At 42.2% G+C, this 20555-nt stretch overlaps 2 protein-coding genes across 2 annotated transcripts; both read right to left on the bottom strand.

Annotated features, from left to right (window-relative positions):
- Positions 1-335: 335 nt before the first annotated feature.
- Positions 336-5024, bottom strand: LOC142939248 (synphilin-1-like). Its single transcript, XM_076082497.1, has 2 exons — positions 4477-5024; positions 336-4229 (listed from the first exon to the last, which is right to left on the bottom strand). Exon 2 carries the CDS (start codon positions 4193-4195, stop codon positions 3326-3328), a length of 870 nt encoding a protein of 289 aa, XP_075938612.1. The 5' UTR covers positions 4196-4229; positions 4477-5024; the 3' UTR covers positions 336-3325.
- Positions 5025-5061: 37 nt separating this feature from the next.
- sncaip (synuclein, alpha interacting protein) lies at positions 5062-18073 on the bottom strand. The gene is made up of 12 exons (XM_076082496.1): positions 17931-18073; positions 13027-13115; positions 12827-12899; positions 11563-12149; positions 11141-11297; positions 10692-10978; positions 10432-10611; positions 9482-9595; positions 9133-9258; positions 8694-8863; positions 7934-8023; positions 5062-7091 (listed from the first exon to the last, which is right to left on the bottom strand). The coding sequence occupies exons 2-12, from the start codon at positions 13081-13083 to the stop codon at positions 6188-6190; spliced, it is 2745 nt and encodes a 914-aa protein (XP_075938611.1). The 5' UTR covers positions 13084-13115; positions 17931-18073; the 3' UTR covers positions 5062-6187.
- Between the last annotated feature and the right edge of the window lie 2482 nt (positions 18074-20555).

Below are 20555 nucleotides of genomic sequence, written 5' to 3' on the forward strand. Positions count from 1 at the left end.
CAAGTATTTTACGATCTTTTTCTAAACCTAAGTATTTTACGATATTTTCCTAAACCTAACTAAGTATTTAATTTTTACTAATTAACTAAATATGTAAATAAATAAACAAAATAAAGATCGATGTTTTCCTGGAGGGAGAAAAATGCATTAAAAGTATATTTTTTTGAAAAAGGTCAAAAAAGTAAAGTATAGTGTGATTTTAGGCAAACACGTTAAATTTGAATATTGTGTAATAAACAGCTGGTGAACAGGAGAGAATGAAATCACCTGTATGATGCTTTAATGTCAAATATGAATAAGACAGAAGAGAAAAGTCAACGTGAATAACAATCATGAAGCTCTTATTCAACACTTTATTCGTATTTACAACAGCTTCAATAAACAGAACCGTAATAAAAAACTGAGCTCAGATCAGTTCACTGATGTTTGTCTCATTTTATTGTTTTGAGTTCATTAAAAATAAAACAAGAGTTCAGTTTGACTCCGTCTGTCAGAACGACGACGACGCTTCAAATAAAATAAAACTGCTTTTCAGAAACAACCAACAGACTGAAGAACGCTGGACGTTCAGACAGCGAGCGATCATTTAAAGTTCTCATCGGGCGACAAAAAAAAACCTAAAAGCTTCTGGTGAGACTTTATTAAGTCCGTCGTTTATTATTCATTTATCTTGGAAAGTAAAATATTATGTTAGTTTAGAATTAGTTCTTAAAAAATGTCCATTTCAAACTAAGTAAATATTTATTCATATTCACTTGTTATTGGAAAAAGTATTCTTTAAATATGTTGATTTATTATTTAATTTAGGACAAATTAAAAATGTTCAGCTCGAAACAAGAAATTAATTAGAAATTAATTAACTGAAAGTTTACTAATTTAGCACCATCTTTTTTTTTTTCCTTTAACAGGAAACGTGTGTGAAAAATGATAACTCTGTAGTTCAGGCTGGACTTTAACTGTTTACTGGTTTATCTGGTCCTCCACAGTGGATCAACTCTAACTGCTCACTGGTTTCACTGGCACCAGTTGGTTAAAGGAACAGTTCAACATGTTAGAAGTACAGAAGCCGGAGGTTTGAGATCTCTGAGCGTCCGTCATCATCACACCTTCAACCGGTTCCATTGACGATTACCTCAATAAAGTTTTATTGAAACTGGACCAGAGACGTCTCCACTTCCTCTCACTGTACAAAAAAAAAAAAGTGAAGCCAAAATATCTCGGATACGGGCGCCGCCATCTTGAGATTTTAACGGTCATTTGGGGGAAAAAAATTAAATATTGATATGTAGTTTGATGTTTTTAGTTTGGCCCATGTGCCATCCGCTAACATGGAAGGGGGCGGAGCTTATGACCTTTATTGCAGCGAGAAAATCTTCTCATCAACTTTCCCAAAAGGGACAAAGAGTTTTCTTTTGTATAGATGAGACAGATTTCCATGAAACTAGACATAGATATTCATAATAAAGCGTTTGTTTCTGTCTCTTCTGGTAAACTATGGTGTAGTGCACACTGCTGCCTCATGGGGGTGCTAGTGAGGCGTCAGTGTCTCCACATCATTACAGGAAACATCATTGCTGCTTCAAAATAAAATCTTTTAAATAGAAAAAAAATAACAAGGGCTTTTTATTGTGGAGGTTTTACAGGAGCATGTATTCATCACTGAATCATTATTATTAAATATAAGAAGTGTATTAATACTGCAGGAGGCCCTGAATGTCTCAGCAAGAGGTGAATCCGATTATTGTATCTTTTATAAAACGTCTCTTCTGACACACTGAACTTATGATGATGAAGAGCAATGTGTGAACTTATGATGATGAAGAGCAAACATTGATTCCTGCCTCCTTGTATCGCCTCCTTGAAGCGTAGAGGTCGCTTCCTTAATCCTCGTCGTCTCAACATGACTCAGCTAAACTCTACTTCATGCCAACAACCCTGCATAGATAATAAAGAGTGGGATAAGATGCAAACACTAATTATATATATATATATATATATATATATATATATATATATATAGTTAGTGCTGAGCAAATTAACGCATTCATCAATTAATGCCGACAATTATTTTATCGCGCGTTAACGCATTTTTTAAATTTATTAGAATTTTTATTTTATTTTTTATTTTATTTTATTTTTTTGCGATTAATCGCAGAGTTTTAACCACTTTTTAATCATGAAACTGTGCATAAACATAAATATTAATACTTCATCTTTAGTGGAGTTCAGTAACAAAGTGGCAGAGACAAAATAAACAAACTTAATGTGATAAAAACTAATAGAAAAAGTGAAAAGTTATGAATTATGTGAAGTTTCTTCAGGAACAAACGTTTCCTTCAGTCGGTGGATAGAAAACGTTTCTTTGAACACTCAGTGGTTCATGTTTGTGAATCATCGAACAGAGTTCATGTTTCAGTCGTTCAAACATCAGACGCAGAAACATGAGAAGCTTTATGGCTCAACAACAGAAGTGGAGGAAAGTTAAATTTAATTAGAGTTAAAGTGGTCACCGGAGAGTGAAGGCTGTGTTGGTGTTTTTGGCTCCGACAGACGTAATAAATGTCGTCTTTTCATTCAGTTTTAAGCTCATTTATGAAATGTAGCAAAAAACAAAGTCGGAGTAGAGAAACACAAAGAGACGCTTTTATAACGATTAAAACGCTACAAAAGAAAACAATTAATACAAATCAAAGCTGTGCAGCCGGAGTATTAACTACGGCATAAAGGAGAGAACATATCACGGTTATCTTAAACTCGTTAAACTGAAACGTGTTCATTTTTACACCAGACTTCTTCTTCTTCTCTTTCTAATTTAGTGACGCTGATTTTAGTCGTTACGACTTCCAGAGGAGCCGAAAATATTTATATTTTGAAACAGAAACTAAAAACGAATCTATTCAGTCTGGCTTCTACGTAGTGTTTTTAATAATATTACTTACAATTACGTGTGTTTTTATGCTATAGTTTTATTTTTATTTTATTACGCTCTAATTTTACTTATTTTCATAATGATCAATTTATTTATTTATGTTTATTTAAATAACTTAATTTGGTAGATTGGTCTCTTCGTCTGGTCAATCATTTGTGAAGCTTTGATTAGTTTGAAGGGTGTAAATAAATAAAACGTGATTAATTGAGTCTTGGCGGTAGAACACACCTGACCACAGTGTTTAGTTTTAGTTTGTTTATATTTTATGTATTTGTTTAAATATTCGTTCGTCCTCCATGAAGGTTCCTCTGCTACCATGTAAATATGAGTTGCTCATGTATCCTGCGTCTCTGTTTGCTCTGTTTGCTCCGTGTCCTCCAGTCGTCTCTGGTTTGGTTAAACGTTACTGGTTTTGCTCTTCACCTTGGCCCCGCCCCCTCCCGCCCCTCTGCTCTCTGACTTCCTGCCAGGTGAGTTGTGACAGGTGGAGGCCGGCTGACTGTTGTTGTTGTGGTTCGTGTTTCCGCTCAGCGTCTCCATGATGGAGCGGAACGCCCCGAACGGACGCTTGCTCTCGCCACTCCCCGTCGGAGTCCTCTCCTTCTCCTTCCCATGATGCCTTTCTTTGCTCGGCTCCGCCTCCTGACTGGAGCTCTTGTGCACCTGCTCGTCGAAGGTGACTCTCAGTTTGAGGTTCTGGGACGCCTTCCTGCGGGACGACGGAGACTTCAGGGCGCTCTTGGGGCTCGTGGCGGCGGCTTTCTGGGCTCCGTCGAGGAGGTCGTCCGGCGTTGTACCGTCGGCCGCCTCCGGGTCGCTGGAGGTGGGGGAGGGGTTGTGACCGACGCTGACTGCCGACTTCGACGTGCTCAGAGAAAACGCCAGCTTCCTCTCGGCTGTGGAAGAGGAGGACGAGGAGGGGAGGGTCTTCCTCATCAGGTTGAGGTGGTTTGACTCCGGCTCCTCCTCTGTCATTGGCAGGTGGGACGGCCTATCGGGGCGCAGCGTGCCGGAGGCCGAGGCTCCTGGGTTTTTACCTTCCTCCGGTGGATACCCGTCCGAATCCGATTCGCTGAGCGAGCGCTGCATGATCTGCTTGAGTCTCGCCAGTTTGAGCTCCCTCCGCTCCACCAGCCCCGTCCTGCGGGCCCCCGAGGGCCCCGAGGCAGCTGAGGCCCCCGAGGGCCCCGGTCTGCCCGTCGGGCCCACCCCTCCCTGACGGACCAACCAGCCGTCGCCTGGAGTCTCCTCCGCCGTCAACATCATCTCTGGCCACGCCTCCCCCGAGGGCTGATGGGAGCTGGAGTCCAGAGAGACAGACAGACACGAGCCTTTACTTCTACATGTTCTACGTGGACGCTATTAATAACAAACAAACTACAAACTACATAATAATACTACTGTTTATAATAGTAGAACAGGCTTTTACAGGGAGAACTAACGTTTTTGATAAAAGTGAAGTTAAACTGCTCTGAAGGAGTCTTGAATACAGTTAAAAGTATTGTATTAAATAACGTTTTAAAGCTGCTGTAGTACTGGTACCGTACTTGTACACGCTTGTGGTCTGACAGCTGGTTCAGGTGGTTGAATTTAAACCTTCTGAACCCCAAAAACCCTCCGTTGGGATGGAAAAGCATGTTTTCTATAAACGGCCAAAACTACACAGCTGGGAGGTCATTGTCGTCAGATGTTCATCTTTCCGACGGTCCTTGAACACATCATGTGTTACAAACGCTTCCGTCATGAAAAAGAAACCGAATCAAAGCGTAAAGTTGTGATATTCCATGAAAACATTTTATTCTTCATGTTCTCATTATAAGTGTCTCTAATAAAGTGTTCACTTTAACCAGATTGTGTAAAAACATTAAACTGTGAGCTCCTCAGAGAAACTATGACGTCATGATTGATTCATCTGAGACCAACAGTCACGTGACAACAAGGAGGAGACACTCTGACTGAACTTCAGGGTTTTGTAGGAGTCACAATAGATGATCGTGGTGCAAAAATATCCACATTTCAAACGTTACAGAACTATATGAACTCCAGACTCATGGGAAATGTAGTTGTAAAAAAACAGGATAGAGAGTTTCTGTGTGTCTGTGTGTGTGTGTGTGTGTGTGTGTGTGTGTAAATATTAATACTTCATCTTTAGTGGAGTTCAGTAACAAAGTGGCAGAGACAAAATAAACAAACTTAATGTGATAAAAACTAATAGAAAAAGTGAAAAGTTATGAATTATGTGAAGTTTCTTCAGGAACAAACGTTTCCTTCAGTCGGTGGATAGAAAACGTTTCTTTGAACACTCAGTGGTTCATGTTTGTGAATCATCGAACAGAGTTCATGTTTCAGTCGTTCAAACATCAGACGCAGAAACATGAGAAGCTTTATGGCTCAACAACAGAAGTGGAGGAAAGTTAAATTTAATTAGAGTTAAAGTGGTCACCGGAGAGTGAAGGCTGTGTTGGTGTTTTTGGCTCCGACAGACGTAATAAATGTCGTCTTTTCATTCAGTTTTAAGCTCATTTATGAAATGTAGCAAAAAACAAAGTCGGAGTAGAGAAACACAAAGAGACGCTTTTATAACGATTAAAACGCTACAAAAGAAAACAATTAATACAAATCAAAGCTGTGCAGCCGGAGTATTAACTACGGCATAAAGGAGAGAACATATCACGGTTATCTTAAACTCGTTAAACTGAAACGTGTTCATTTTTACACCAGACTTCTTCTTCTTCTCTTTCTAATTTAGTGACGCTGATTTTAGTCGTTACGACTTCCAGAGGAGCCGAAAATATTTATATTTTGAAACAGAAACTAAAAACGAATCTATTCAGTCTGGCTTCTACGTAGTGTTTTTAATAATATTACTTACAATTACGTGTGTTTTTATGCTATAGTTTTATTTTTATTTTATTACGCTCTAATTTTACTTATTTTCATAATGATCAATTTATTTATTTATGTTTATTTAAATAACTTAATTTGGTAGATTGGTCTCTTCGTCTGGTCAATCATTTGTGAAGCTTTGATTAGTTTGAAGGGTGTAAATAAATAAAACGTGATTAATTGAGTCTTGGCGGTAGAACACACCTGACCACAGTGTTTAGTTTTAGTTTGTTTATATTTTATGTATTTGTTTAAATATTCGTTCGTCCTCCATGAAGGTTCCTCTGCTACCATGTAAATATGAGTTGCTCATGTATCCTGCGTCTCTGTTTGCTCTGTTTGCTCCGTGTCCTCCAGTCGTCTCTGGTTTGGTTAAACGTTACTGGTTTTGCTCTTCACCTTGGCCCCGCCCCCTCCCGCCCCTCTGCTCTCTGACTTCCTGCCAGGTGAGTTGTGACAGGTGGAGGCCGGCTGACTGTTGTTGTTGTGGTTCGTGTTTCCGCTCAGCGTCTCCATGATGGAGCGGAACGCCCCGAACGGACGCTTGCTCTCGCCACTCCCCGTCGGAGTCCTCTCCTTCTCCTTCCCATGATGCCTTTCTTTGCTCGGCTCCGCCTCCTGACTGGAGCTCTTGTGCACCTGCTCGTCGAAGGTGACTCTCAGTTTGAGGTTCTGGGACGCCTTCCTGCGGGACGACGGAGACTTCAGGGCGCTCTTGGGGCTCGTGGCGGCGGCTTTCTGGGCTCCGTCGAGGAGGTCGTCCGGCGTTGTACCGTCGGCCGCCTCCGGGTCGCTGGAGGTGGGGGAGGGGTTGTGACCGACGCTGACTGCCGACTTCGACGTGCTCAGAGAAAACGCCAGCTTCCTCTCGGCTGTGGAAGAGGAGGACGAGGAGGGGAGGGTCTTCCTCATCAGGTTGAGGTGGTTTGACTCCGGCTCCTCCTCTGTCATTGGCAGGTGGGACGGCCTATCGGGGCGCAGCGTGCCGGAGGCCGAGGCTCCTGGGTTTTTACCTTCCTCCGGTGGATACCCGTCCGAATCCGATTCGCTGAGCGAGCGCTGCATGATCTGCTTGAGTCTCGCCAGTTTGAGCTCCCTCCGCTCCACCAGCCCCGTCCTGCGGGCCCCCGAGGGCCCCGAGGCAGCTGAGGCCCCCGAGGGCCCCGGTCTGCCCGTCGGGCCCACCCCTCCCTGACGGACCAACCAGCCGTCGCCTGGAGTCTCCTCCGCCGTCAACATCATCTCTGGCCACGCCTCCCCCGAGGGCTGATGGGAGCTGGAGTCCAGAGAGACAGACAGACACGAGCCTTTACTTCTACATGTTCTACGTGGACGCTATTAATAACAAACAAACTACAAACTACATAATAATACTACTGTTTATAATAGTAGAACAGGCTTTTACAGGGAGAACTAACGTTTTTGATAAAAGTGAAGTTAAACTGCTCTGAAGGAGTCTTGAATACAGTTAAAAGTATTGTATTAAATAACGTTTTAAAGCTGCTGTAGTACTGGTACCGTACTTGTACACGCTTGTGGTCTGACAGCTGGTTCAGGTGGTTGAATTTAAACCTTCTGAACCCCAAAAACCCTCCGTTGGGATGGAAAAGCATGTTTTCTATAAACGGCCAAAACTACACAGCTGGGAGGTCATTGTCGTCAGATGTTCATCTTTCCGACGGTCCTTGAACACATCATGTGTTACAAACGCTTCCGTCATGAAAAAGAAACCGAATCAAAGCGTAAAGTTGTGATATTCCATGAAAACATTTTATTCTTCATGTTCTCATTATAAGTGTCTCTAATAAAGTGTTCACTTTAACCAGATTGTGTAAAAACATTAAACTGTGAGCTCCTCAGAGAAACTATGACGTCATGATTGATTCATCTGAGACCAACAGTCACGTGACAACAAGGAGGAGACACTCTGACTGAACTTCAGGGTTTTGTAGGAGTCACAATAGATGATCGTGGTGCAAAAATATCCACATTTCAAACGTTACAGAACTATATGAACTCCAGACTCATGGGAAATGTAGTTGTAAAAAAACAGGATAGAGAGTTTCTGTGTGTCTGTGTGTGTGTGTGTGTGTGTGTGTGTGTGTGTGTGTGTGCTACCTGGGGGATCTGGAAGGTGTCCCCTCAGCCTTGTTGGGGTCCATCAGTCTCTGCATCTGTTTCTGTAGAGTCGTCCTCTCTGCTGCCTGTCTGCGTGACAAACAGCAGCGTTAACGATTGATGGAGCAGCTACGACGTTAGCATAGCGTTAGCATAGCGTTAGCATGAATCCAAACCTTTTACCAATCGGCATCGTTATGTCATTGTTTCTGCATCCTTTTGATCCGTTTATTGCAATACATTCACAACTAAATCGGTTTATTTGAGCCTCAAGCAGCGCTGCATTTACAAATCTTTGAAAGCCTGACGTGTGGATTCTGACAAACAGTTTTTTTTCCAGTTGTTCCAAATGTTTTTAAAGGTTGTTCCTCTATGGATTATTTTGGATTTACAGTTGTGAGAAATTGTAAACTTTACGTCGTCTTCACTAGCTGACACGACGTCAAAGGATCATGCGGTGCGTGTGTACAATCAGGGAGTGAAGAGCAAGACTTTGGGGTTTAAAAGCAGGTCTTAGACGTCTGCTCCTGACGTCATTCAGACGTCATTCATTCTGCCGACAAACTTGGATGTAAATCAAGTTTGATTAAAAACCGTCTAATAGCTGAATTAAATCTGTTTAAAGAAATGAAAGCATACGTGATTATCTACAGCTGCTTCTCACCGTATGACCAGAGCTTCAGTTAGTTAAATCTTTTAACGGGAACAATGGAGAGATGGTGAAACACTGCTGATAAGTGTAAGAACTACAGTAACTTACTCGTTGAGCTGTTTGGTGAGCTTAACGACCTGCGAGGCCAGCGACATGCAGGTCTCCACGACCACCAGGTAGCGAGCGCAGGTGGTGTGTCCCTGCCGCTCGGCACTCTGGGAAGGCCGCTCCCCCTGCTGGTTCTGCACCGTCACGTTGGAGCCGTACTCCACCAGAGTCTAAGACACGAGAGAAAGAGCTTTAAACTCACAGCACAGATCCCTGCTGAGAAGGAACTGCTTTTATTGAAATAATGAACCGATTGTCGGCCCGGCGAGCCAACAGGAAGCAGACGGGGCTGATAACATCCGCCTGAGGATTAAAAACACTCTGCAGGAAACATGAGCGTCACATTGTTACAATGAACTAAATCTCCGTCACGATAAGCGGGAGCAGAGCCAGGTAAACTAAAAGGTTTACATTAAGCAGCAGGTTTAGAGTCACTCACCTGTATACAGGTGAGGTGTCCGTACTGAGCCGCCACGTGGACCGCTGTGTTTCCGTTCTGGTCGACTTCGTCCAGAGAGATCGCCTGTTCCTGCATGAACTGAAGCAACCACAGCAGCACCTTCTCCTGCAGAGAGACGGAGACGTTTTACCCTGAAGTCAAACAACCACACTTCAAATCACAGAGATGTTGTGTTTCACAACAACTGAACAGGAAGTGACCATATCTGGACTGAGGAGGAGCGACGTAGAGACGGCGTATACGTCTCTGGTAGAGACCTGTCAATGTGTGCGTGTGTGAAACATGTTAACGTGTGTGCGTGTGTGAAACATGTTAACGTGTGTGTTACCTGTCCATAGCGAGCAGCGTAGTGGATCAGACTGGGATGTTCTCTGGTGCAGCTCAGCTCAGCGATGGCCTCCGTCTCACTCACCATCCACCTCACACACTCCAGATGACCGTTCTGTAACACACACACACACACACACACACACACACACACACACACACACACACACACACACACACACACACACACACACACACACACACACACACACACACACACACACACACACACACACACACACACACACACTTAATCTGAGTGAATAAACAAGAGGCCTGTTGATAAGAACCAATCAGGACTCAGCTGCCCGGCTTGTTTCCAGATAACACACTTCCTGTCTGGCAGCCAATCAACAGCCTGGTTTCCACAGCAGCACAAACACAACAGGACCGACTGGTGAACGTCCCGCTGCCAACAACGCTGATGTCAATGACCTCACTGACCGGCTGCCAACAGCCAATCAAACGTCTGCACGTCCTGACACATGTTTTCTGTTCTGAACATTTCCACCCGCAGGTGCCGGATGGAGGATTAAATTAAGCAGATAAAATAAGGTAAATAAGGCTGAAATAAGGTTGAGGATGACACGATAAACATCAGTGAAAGACGACAGCCTGAACTAAGAAAAAGACGGTCACAACCAAACAAACGGTTTGTGGTGCGCGTTTCTACTAGGCATTACGGTAAGAGCGTGAAAGAACCGGCTTCAAAATAAAAGCATTATTCTGGTTAAAGTGATCGGCCATTTGATGTTAAATCAAGAAGTCACTCTGTGACTAATAATGAAATAAAATGGAATAAAACTAAATACAAACAATAATAATAAATATCAAATAATTCATTTAAAAAAATGCTGCCTCAAACTGTATTTCAGGAAAAATAAAATTTCATGTTGTCATGTTGGTAGTAAACACACACACACACACACACACACACACACACACACACACCTTGACTCCCAGCCCAGCGGGGGTGAGCTGCTGGTTGTTGCGTTCGTTCAGGCTGTCCTCCCCCATCAGAGAGGTGAGGTGCTGCAGACAGTCAGCGTGACCCTGACAGGCTGAGACGTGCAGCAGGTTGTTCCCGTCCTGGTCTAGGATCAGCTCCAGGTTGTCAGCCGCCAGGTGAGGCTGCAGGAGGAGGAGGAGGAGGTGAAGAAGAGGAACAAACAAACAAACATCAAATGTGAAGGTGAGGACCTCCTACTCACCAGCAGAGAGATCTGTCCCTCTCTGACGATGTTGATGATGTTCTGGTTCTTCTTGGTCTCCTCGTCCACCTCCCCTCCTGGTCCTCCTCCTCCGAACCCCCTCGGCAGACCAACGCTGCTGCCGCCTCCTCCTCCTCCTCCTCCTCCTCCTGGTGGTCCAGACGCCCAGGGCTTGGAGGCGTCCTGCCTGCCCGGCTTGGGGAACTTCATGCCCGGGCCTCCTGGAGGCTCCACGCCCGGCCTCTGGCTCTGAGACTCTGGGTAGACCCGAGCCGACAGCAGCTTGTCTGGAAGTAGTTTAAACAAGTTAAATCATGAAGTGAAAAAAAAACACACACACACACACACACACACACACACACACACACACACACACACACACACACACACACACACACACACACACACACACACACACACACACACACACACACACACACAGGTCCTACCTGCATCAGAGAAGGAGGAGCAGCTGAGGAGTCCCGATGAGAGCAGCTCTGACTGGAAGCCTCCTCCTGCTGGTGGGCGGTGGAGGAGGTGCAGGTCTGGATCCATGGACTTGGACTTCCTGAGGTCGGACCACTTCACCGGAGACAGAACGCAGTACTGCAGGAAACACATCACGGATGATTCAAAGATTCATTATAACAAAGATTACATGAATCACACGACGTGATGAAACACGTTTACTGGAAACAAAAGTTATGTTTACATTCAGTGTTCATCACCAGAACTCATTGTGTGAATCCTTTTTTACCAAACGTGTTTGAAATGTACAAATTAAATGTGTCAACAGAATTACAAATGTCATGCTTTTACTCTGAAGGCCAGATGTATATTTCCTTTTCAGATTAATAGTCTTAAAGAGTACCTGAGTCTGTGAGCTGCTGCTGCCCAGGCTCAGAGGCTCTCCGTGGGGCAACGCCAAGCTCTTCATCCCTCCTCCTCCTCCTCCTCGGCTCCTCTCCAGGGTGCCTCCTCCTCCTAGGTTGCTGGAGCCTCCTCCTCCTCCTCCGCCCAGGTTGCTCCCCGTCACCGAGCGCTTGTCGTGGGCGACGCGGGGCAGCGTGGACATCTGCTGGCTGGACTTGATGTACGGCACGTCCAGGATCTCGTCCATGTCCAGATCGTAGTGCTCCAGCTCCCCGAACAGAGCCTGGGGGTTGTTCCCTCCTCCTCCTCCACCTCCTCCACCACCGCTCGGCCCCTTGGCCTCCTTGGAGCTGGAGGCCTGGGTTGGTTTGTCCGAGTCGGGCTCATCCTTACCGGCCTCCTCCGCCGGCTCCACCTGGACTTTACCGTCCGAGTCCGAGTCGGTGGTCTCCGGCTGGTGCTTGAGAGGCGAGACCCTCTTCACGGGTCGGAACTTGTTACCGTGAGCCTCGGTGAGCCCCGTGGGTTTGATCCCACCGCCGCCGCCGAGGGAGGAGACGCTGCGACTCCAGTTGATGGCCGGAGCTGCAGGAAGAGGAGGCGGGACAACAGGTGATTCTGGTCTTACTTTTAAAATACTTCAGTTTTAGTCGTTTGTTTTCTGAGCTTTCTCACCGCTAATAAAAGCATCAACCAATCACGTTGGACATATAATCAATAAGTTTACAACAACAACACAAAGGCTCTTTGTTCTGAACCAATACATCAAACTTTATTGATACTTTCAACCTTGACAACAGACATCTCAGACCAGATATCCACTCCTTCTGTTCTGACCTTTCACAATAAAAGCCCTAGACAATACTCACTCTAACTCAAATTCAGTAAAAGGAAACTCAATAAAATAACTCACGGTATCTTTAGACGATACAACAGTTTAGCAGACAGACTGGCTCAACAGGATCCTGCTAGTCTTTAAATCTATATAAAACGTTTTATTGAACCGTAGGCCTTAAAACCTTAAGATTGCTTCCTTCTGAACTACATCCTACTACAAAAATAGTTAAAGAAAGTTTTTTGATGTCTAATAATTCTGTAATTTTATTTTATTCTATTTTAAATTGATTATATGTTTGATTTTACATTTTTTTCGGTCAGGACGCTGTTGAAAAAATACATTTTTTTAATTCTCAGCGAGTCTTTTTTCCTCCTGTTTACATAAAAGGTGAAATTAAAACCCTTTCACAATAAGACGTGGTTACCTGGTCTGTCCTCGGCCGGGCCATCACTCCTCCTGGACAACTCTGGGATGCTCTTCAGAGACGTCACAGAATACTGCAGAGAGAGATGAAGTTATATTTAGATTTGAGTTGTTTTACTTTAAGTACAGACTGAAACTAAAACTCTACTTCCTCCTCCATGACGGCTAGAATCTAATATTCATGTTTAAATGACGACTGACCACTGAATCATCAGAGAAGTCGATCTCATCCAGGTCCAGGTATTCAGGAGCCTCCATCTTCACACCATCATCATCGGCCTCACCAGCAGCTGCAGACGATAACACACTTCATGTGTTAAAGCGGCATTCTCTCTAGTGTCCACCAGGGGGCGACTCCTCTGGTTGTATAGAAGTCTATGAGAAAATGACTCTACTTCTCTCTTGATTTATTACCTCAGTAAACATTGTAAACATGAGTTTATGGTCTCAATCTCTAGTTTCAAGTCTTCTTCAATACAGCATGATGTTCATTTAGTACATTATGGTCCATTTAGAGTCAAACAGACCATAAAGCAGGGGATGCTTTAGGGCGGGGCTACACTGTGATTGACAGGTCTCTACCAGAGACGTATACGTCGTCTCTACGTCACTCCTCCTCAGTCCAGATATGGTCACTTCCTGTTCACTGGCTGATAAAATTAAAACATGGCTCGCGATGACTTCGTCCACTTCTTATAAACAGTCTGTGGTTTTGGGTTATTACTGCTGCAGGAATAAATAAACAGGAAGTAGCTGCAGGAAAACTGAGAACAGAAGTTTATTTTTCCAACGACAAACTGCTGCTGAGTGAAAGAAGAGGAAACGGTGAGGGGACGATCAAACAAAAGGCTGAATGTGAAACGTGTTCCAGTGAAACTGTTGAGATCAGCAGGATAATCAGGACTGATCCCGTTCCATCATGTCCACTAACACTGAGAACACGGAGCTTCTGTCAGTCAGAAGAACAGAAGAACATTGTCGAGCACTTTGACAGGAATTCAGGATGATTACATCTTTGATTCAGTTGTTTAGTCGAGCAGAAAATGGACAAAATGTGTGATCGGCATGTTTGTTTTTAATCTTCTATCAATATAGATCATTTCATATATACATATATTATATTTTATCCTCCTCGCTTCCTTCCTTCCTTCTCCTCCTCCCCCTCCTTTCCTTCCTTCCTCCTCCTTTCCCCTCTTCCCTTCCTTCCTTTCTTCTCCTCCCCTTTCCTTCCTTCTTCTCCTCCTAGTCTCTGATCATGTTTCATTGTAAACAACCAATCAGTGTTTAAAGCAACAGGAGGAGAGCTAGTAATGTTAGCAGCACTGCTAACGGCTAACCAACAGGAGGAGAGCTAGTAACGTTAGCAGCACCGCTAACGGCTAACCAACAGGAGAGCTAGTAACGTTAGCAGCACCGCTAACGGCTAACCAACAGGAGAGCTAGTAACGTTAGCAGCACCGCTAACGGCTAACCAACAGAGGTTCACTTCAGTTACATGATGATGCCTTCAGGCTCTGCTCAGTGAACATGAGTACTGGCTGAAGGTACATTATAACGTTATCATGATGTGTTCACATGTAAGCAGAATATATATATATATATATATATATATATATATACATACATACATACATACATACATATACAGTGGGTACGGAAAGTATTCAGACCCCTTTAAATGTTTCACTCTTTGTTTCATTGCAGCCATTTGCTAAAATCAAAAAAGTTCATTTTATTTCTCATTAATACACTCAGCACCCCATCTTGACAGAAAAACAGAAATGTAGAAATATTTGCAAATTTATTTAAAAAAGAAAAACTGAAATATCACATGGTCATAAGTATTCAGACCCTTTGCTCAGTATTGAGTAGAAGCACCCTTTTGAGCTAGTACAGCCATGAGTCTTCTTGGGAATGATGCAACAAGTTTTTCACACCTGGATTTGGGGATCCTCTGCCATTCTTCCTTGCAGATCCTCTCCAGTTCCGTCAGGTTGGATGGTGAACGTTGGTGGACAGCCATTTTCAGGTCTCTCCAGAGATGCTCAATTGGGTTTAGGTCAGGGCTCTGGCTGGGTCACAGAGTTGTTCCGAAGCCACTCCTTTGTTATTTTAGCTGTGTGCTTAGGGTCATTGTCTTGTTGGAAGGTGAACCTTCGGCCCAGTCTGAGGTCCAGAGCACTCTGGAAGAGGTTTTCTTCCAGGATATCTCTGTACTTGGCCGCATTCATCTTTCCTTCAATTGCAACCAGTCGTCCTGTCCCTGCAGCTGAAAAACACCCCCATAGCATGATGCTGCCACCACCATGTTTCACTGTTGGGCCGGTGATGAGCAGTGCCTGGTTTTCTCCACACATACCGCTTAGAATTAACGCCAAAAAGTTCAATCTTGGTCTCATCAGACCAGAGAATCTTATTTCTCATAGTCTGGGAGTCCTTCATGTGTTTTTTGGCAAACTCTATGCGGGCTTTCATATGTCTTGCACTGAGGAGAGGCTTCCGTCGGGCCACTCTGCCATAAAGCCCCGACTGGTGAAGGGCTGCAGTGATAGTTGACGTTGTGGAACTTTCTCCCATCTCCCTACTGCATCTCTGGAGCTCAGCCACAGTGATCTTTGGGTTCTTCTTTACCTCTCTCACCAAGGCTCTTCTTCCACGATTGCTCAGTTTGGCTGGACGGCCAGGTCTAGGAAGAGTTCTGGTCGTCCCAAACTTCTTCCATTTAAGGATTATGGAGGCCACTGTGCTCTTAGGAACCTTGAGTGCTGCAGAAATTCTTTTGTAACCTTGGCCAGATCTGTGCCTTGCCACAATTCTGTCTCTGAGCTCCTTGGGCAGTTCCTTCGACCTCATGATTCTCATTTGCTCTGACATGCACTGTGAGCTGTAAGGTCTTATATAGACAGGTGTGTGCCTTTCCTAATCAAGTCCAATCAGTTTAATTAAACACAGCTGGACTCCAATGAAGGAGTAGAACCATCTCAAGGAGGATCAGAAGAAATGGACAGCATGTGAGTTAAATATGAGTGTCACAGCAAAGGGTCTGAATACTTATGACCATGTGATATTTCAGTTTTTCTTTTTTAATAAATTTGCAAAAATTTCTACATTTCTGTTTTTTTCTGTCAAGATGGGGTGCTGAGTTACATTAATGAGAAATAAAATGAACTTTTTTGATTTTAGCAAATGGCTGCAATGAAACAAAGAGTGAAAAATTGAAAGGGGTCTGAATACTTTCCGTACCCACTGTATATAACAGCCACAGCGATTACACACATTGTGAAGACTCTTCTTCATGTTTTTATAAATCAAACTTCCTCTCACAGTCTCCGGATGTTCACAGAGCTGAGTGGACACCGCAGGACTAAAACCCCGCCAAAATAAAACCCTGTGATTGCAGCTTTTGAGAAAACAACAGTTGAGGCCTGAAAAGACTAAAAATAAGACTCGACTCATTCTGTGTTTATGTGAACAGCTGACGAGTCTGAGACAAATGTTTTGGAGCAAAGTCAAGGAGTTTCAGGAGTTTATCCTCTTTTCTACACAGTGGAATTAAATATAACAGCATCTCCTGGTCTGTTAAATGTTATAAGCATCAGTTAGCGCTGTAGCTCGGGTTGCAGGATGAACTAGCTTGTGAGCTAACACGATAAAACACGTAAGTCAGATATAAAATATACATAAATAAATACATAAACATCCGTCTACGCTCAATTTCAGTGGAGGTGAAGGGAATAGAAAATAAAGTTGTTGTCTTTGTTGTTGTTGACAGTCTAAACCTCTCTGTCAACAGTTCACATCATTTCTTTTTAAGAGGAAGGTTTTATTTTTAACTTCTTTCCAGTGAAGTCTGAGGATTATTGAGAGAAACAGGTTATTTTATCTACAATGAAAAGATCCACGAGAGCAAAGAGAAGAAATGAAGTCTTCATAACATCCTGATTACAATCATTACTGAAAGCACAATAAGAGTTTTATAAACATATATACTTAACAATTCTACTTTAAAATCTGAAACCAAACCAGGAAGTCATCAACATATGTGACAGAAGAGTTCTTATGAGCTCTGTGGTTAGTTTTATTCTGGTGTTTTCTGTATTTATATTGAAGTTAATTGTGTTTAAAGCTACAGTGAGATGTTCATGATCTCATTCGTGCTGCTGTGGGTTCTCTTATTACACTATTTTAATCCAGTTATTTAAAATGAACGGCATTAAGAACTCATTTCTTTGTGTCACATGTTTAAAACAGACCTGATGAGGTGAAAACATCTGGATTACTTTAGTTTTAACTTTTACAGAGAAATAGAAAGTATTCTGACTCTCTCTCTCTCTATTATATATTGACACATATACATATATATATATATATATATATATATATATATATCAGAAAAACTATGTATATATCAATAATGTGATATTTATATTAACTACATCACTAAACTCTTAACTTGTATTTAATCAAAAGCTTGAAAACGACCTGCTGAACAGTAGAAATGCACAAATGAAAGATGTTTAATTAGTAATTTAACTTTAATGTTATAATAAGCACAGTCTCGTGCTGCCATGTTACTATTTAAGGTTATTATTCGACTGAATATCTTATATACAATACATATTATATATAATAATAATAATATAATAAATAACTATATCTTCTGTTTTTATGACAAAGATACAAATACATTACATTTAGAGAAATAAAAAAATAAAAAGTAGATTAAAATAACATTAACATGGGTGTTTTTTTTACTTCATTTCCACATAATTAAAAATACTACTTTATATTATATTAGTAACTAGATAACAATGAGGACAGAATCATTTAAAATGTGTGTTTAACCGGAGAAAACATCGAGAGTTGTCCTCAAACGGCTCATTTTAATCCGTTAATACCTGCACGTGAAGCAGCGGGAGGCTAATTAGCTTAGATAGCATTAGCATCCAGAGAAGCTAACGTGGAAGCTAACCGACTTAGCCAGCTGGAAAAATTTGGTCAGAACAGAAAAGCTCAGGTAAAAAAATGAATACATGAAATAAAAAGACGGTCAGCCTCCGGTGGATAAGCAGCTGTTTTCTCCCGGTTAACGGACAGTTCTGTACCTTTTTGTATGGAAGTCACAGGCGGCCGAGGAGAAGGAGCTAGCTTGAGGATGGGCTACGATGCTAGCTGAGATGCTAGCTCTAGGACCGATCCTTGGCTCCAGCTGTGTGTGTTTTCTCTCCGTCTTGAAAAGCACAAAGACTTTGACATATGGGAAGCAAAGATGGAGGAGAAGGGAACGAGAAGAGGTCTCACTCCGACCACGTTTAGTGAGGAACACATCTGTTCATAAGAACTACATTTTTAGCTTTACACCTGCAAATAAGAGTGTATTGTGTGTGTTTTTTATGTGTGTGTACGGTATGTTTTATATGGAAGCCCATTACCACCACTGTGAGGAAAAATAAAGATCCTGTAAGTCATTATAAAATTACAAAGGAAATGGTGGAAGAAGTACTCAGTAGAAATACTCTTAAAATACTCCAAAAGTATTATCAGCTAAATGTACTTTAAGTGACAAAAGTAAAAGTACTCATGATGCGAGAATGGCCCGTTTCAAAATGTTATAGTATAAAATGATAATATCTGTTTTTATCATTAATGAGCATATTAATGTTGTAGTTCATCAATGTGGAGCCATTTTTATATATTCATTATTATATCTTTATTTTTTGAGTATTCACATTAAGGTAAAGTTAATCTCCATATTTGATAATAAGTTCTGTTGAAGGTTTAACTTCAGTCTCTGGTTTTATTTATATATTGTTCTGTTCCAGGTGACTCATCGTCTCAATAGACGATCTCTGCAGAGGAAGAGGAGCCGTTACATCGGTCCGTTATCCTCAGAATAAAAACTACAACACAACTTCTGTTCAGAGGATTTAGTTCTCATTGAAAACATGAATCCTGATATGAAACACAGATTAATCACAACGTTTCATTTTATTACTCAAAGTTATCAATTATATCTTCATTTTGAACCACTATTTATATGTTTTTAGTTTGTTAAAACCGGCCAGGACAATAAAAGTGATGAGAATGATATAAAAAATACACCACTGATGATTATAATTTATATTCTGAAACGTCTTAATCTATTAAAATAAAACGTATTTGCTCATTTTAGAACACTTTGGAGAACTCTGGGTTTATTTTACTGCAGAGAAAACTTATTTTAATCCTAACTATAGTTACTGTTTCTGATGTTTATATTGATGTGATTGTATTTTATATCTAAACATTAGACTCAGACTCAGAGGGCCTCGTTCTTCCTCCAGAATCAGACCTTTAACGTCACACATTCACTTACATAAGTGTTGGTTCTGTCAGGAGCAGAGACGAGTCTATAAATACATGTTTCCATAATAACAGACTGTGGACTTCTGCTGTGGTCCAGACTGGTTTAACGCTCATCAGCCCAGTTCGACCTCAGCGGGGCCATCTAGTGGAACCTTCTCACACTGTTCAGACAGGCTCAATGCAGGGGTTTATCTCAAAACATCATTTCACTAAAGAACACACCAAAGAGCAAAAACACCTCAGATATCCTGCTAAACTACAGCTCAAGTCGACAGAAATATGCAGAAACACAAACATATCTGTTGAAACAAAACCTTTATTTTCTCTACAACAAATCAGTGCAACACATGCACACTAATTGTGCTTTATGTGTCATATGAGTGTGTAAGCATTTAAAAACAAAGTGTAGAGACGGAGAACTGGTACCTAACTTCTATAAAGCTGCTCTGCATCAGCAACTCGTCCTCTGACTGTTGAGGTTTTATTCAAACCAGGATTGTTTGAGTCTGATGGAAGAGACTTTGGGTTTTGTTCTAGTGAAGTTCTTAGCATTAGACTTCTGCAGATTCACTTGTTAGCAGACAGATTACAGAATGTCTTAAATTACAGTTACATTTATCGATGACTAAACAGTTGCTGCCGCATGATGTTGATCAATGTAAGTGTGTGTGTGTTGTATAACTCAGATGTTAAAGGTTCTTCAAAGAACTTTAATGTTGTGTTGATTCTGTCGCCCCCTGTGGACTAAAGCTGTAGTGTTTCTGAGCACCAGACTCTCTTTAGAAAACCTCTCATTCTACTGCAGCAGGTCTGACAGTCTGCCCCTCTCAGTCCTGGTTCTGGTTCTCCCGTGCCTCCCTTCCCTCCAGCGGGTCCAGCAATACGTCCTGGGTCTCCAGCAGAGAGGAGAATGCAGCTTCAAGAAAGTCCAGTATTAGCTTCACTTTTTAGAACCGGAGGTTGACGCCTGTGAGCACGTCATTAACCTATAAATGATAATAAAAAGCCCAGTGTCTGTGAGTGAACCTCTGCATCTCTTAAGGGTTGAATAAACCAATATTGTGAATGATCTTTCCCTCTGTGAATAGAGGTAAATTAGCTCCACAGTGTTCAGTCATCGCTGCACTACTCTGTGGTAAACAGCGTCCTCCTTCTCCTTCTTTGACTTTTCTCATGACAGCTCTTTTTTTTTTTTTCTAAGACTCCATCTGCTCGTCCCGTTCGTCTTCCTGACCCATAGGTGCTTAATCTTGATCTTGTTGTGAATTCCAATCTGAGACTTGAGGTTCGTTTCTCACTTCTTGCTCCGTGTTTGCTCCTTCTTGGAACTCTATCAGATCCCCATTTTGTTCCCTCGGTAGCTCTCTTAGCTCTCGTTCCCTCAG

The sequence above is a fragment of the Anarhichas minor genome, unplaced genomic scaffold (assembly GCF_050575085.1).
Source record: "Anarhichas minor isolate MPS153535 unplaced genomic scaffold, ASM5057508v1 ptg000095l, whole genome shotgun sequence".
NCBI lineage: Eukaryota > Metazoa > Chordata > Actinopteri > Perciformes > Anarhichadidae > Anarhichas > Anarhichas minor.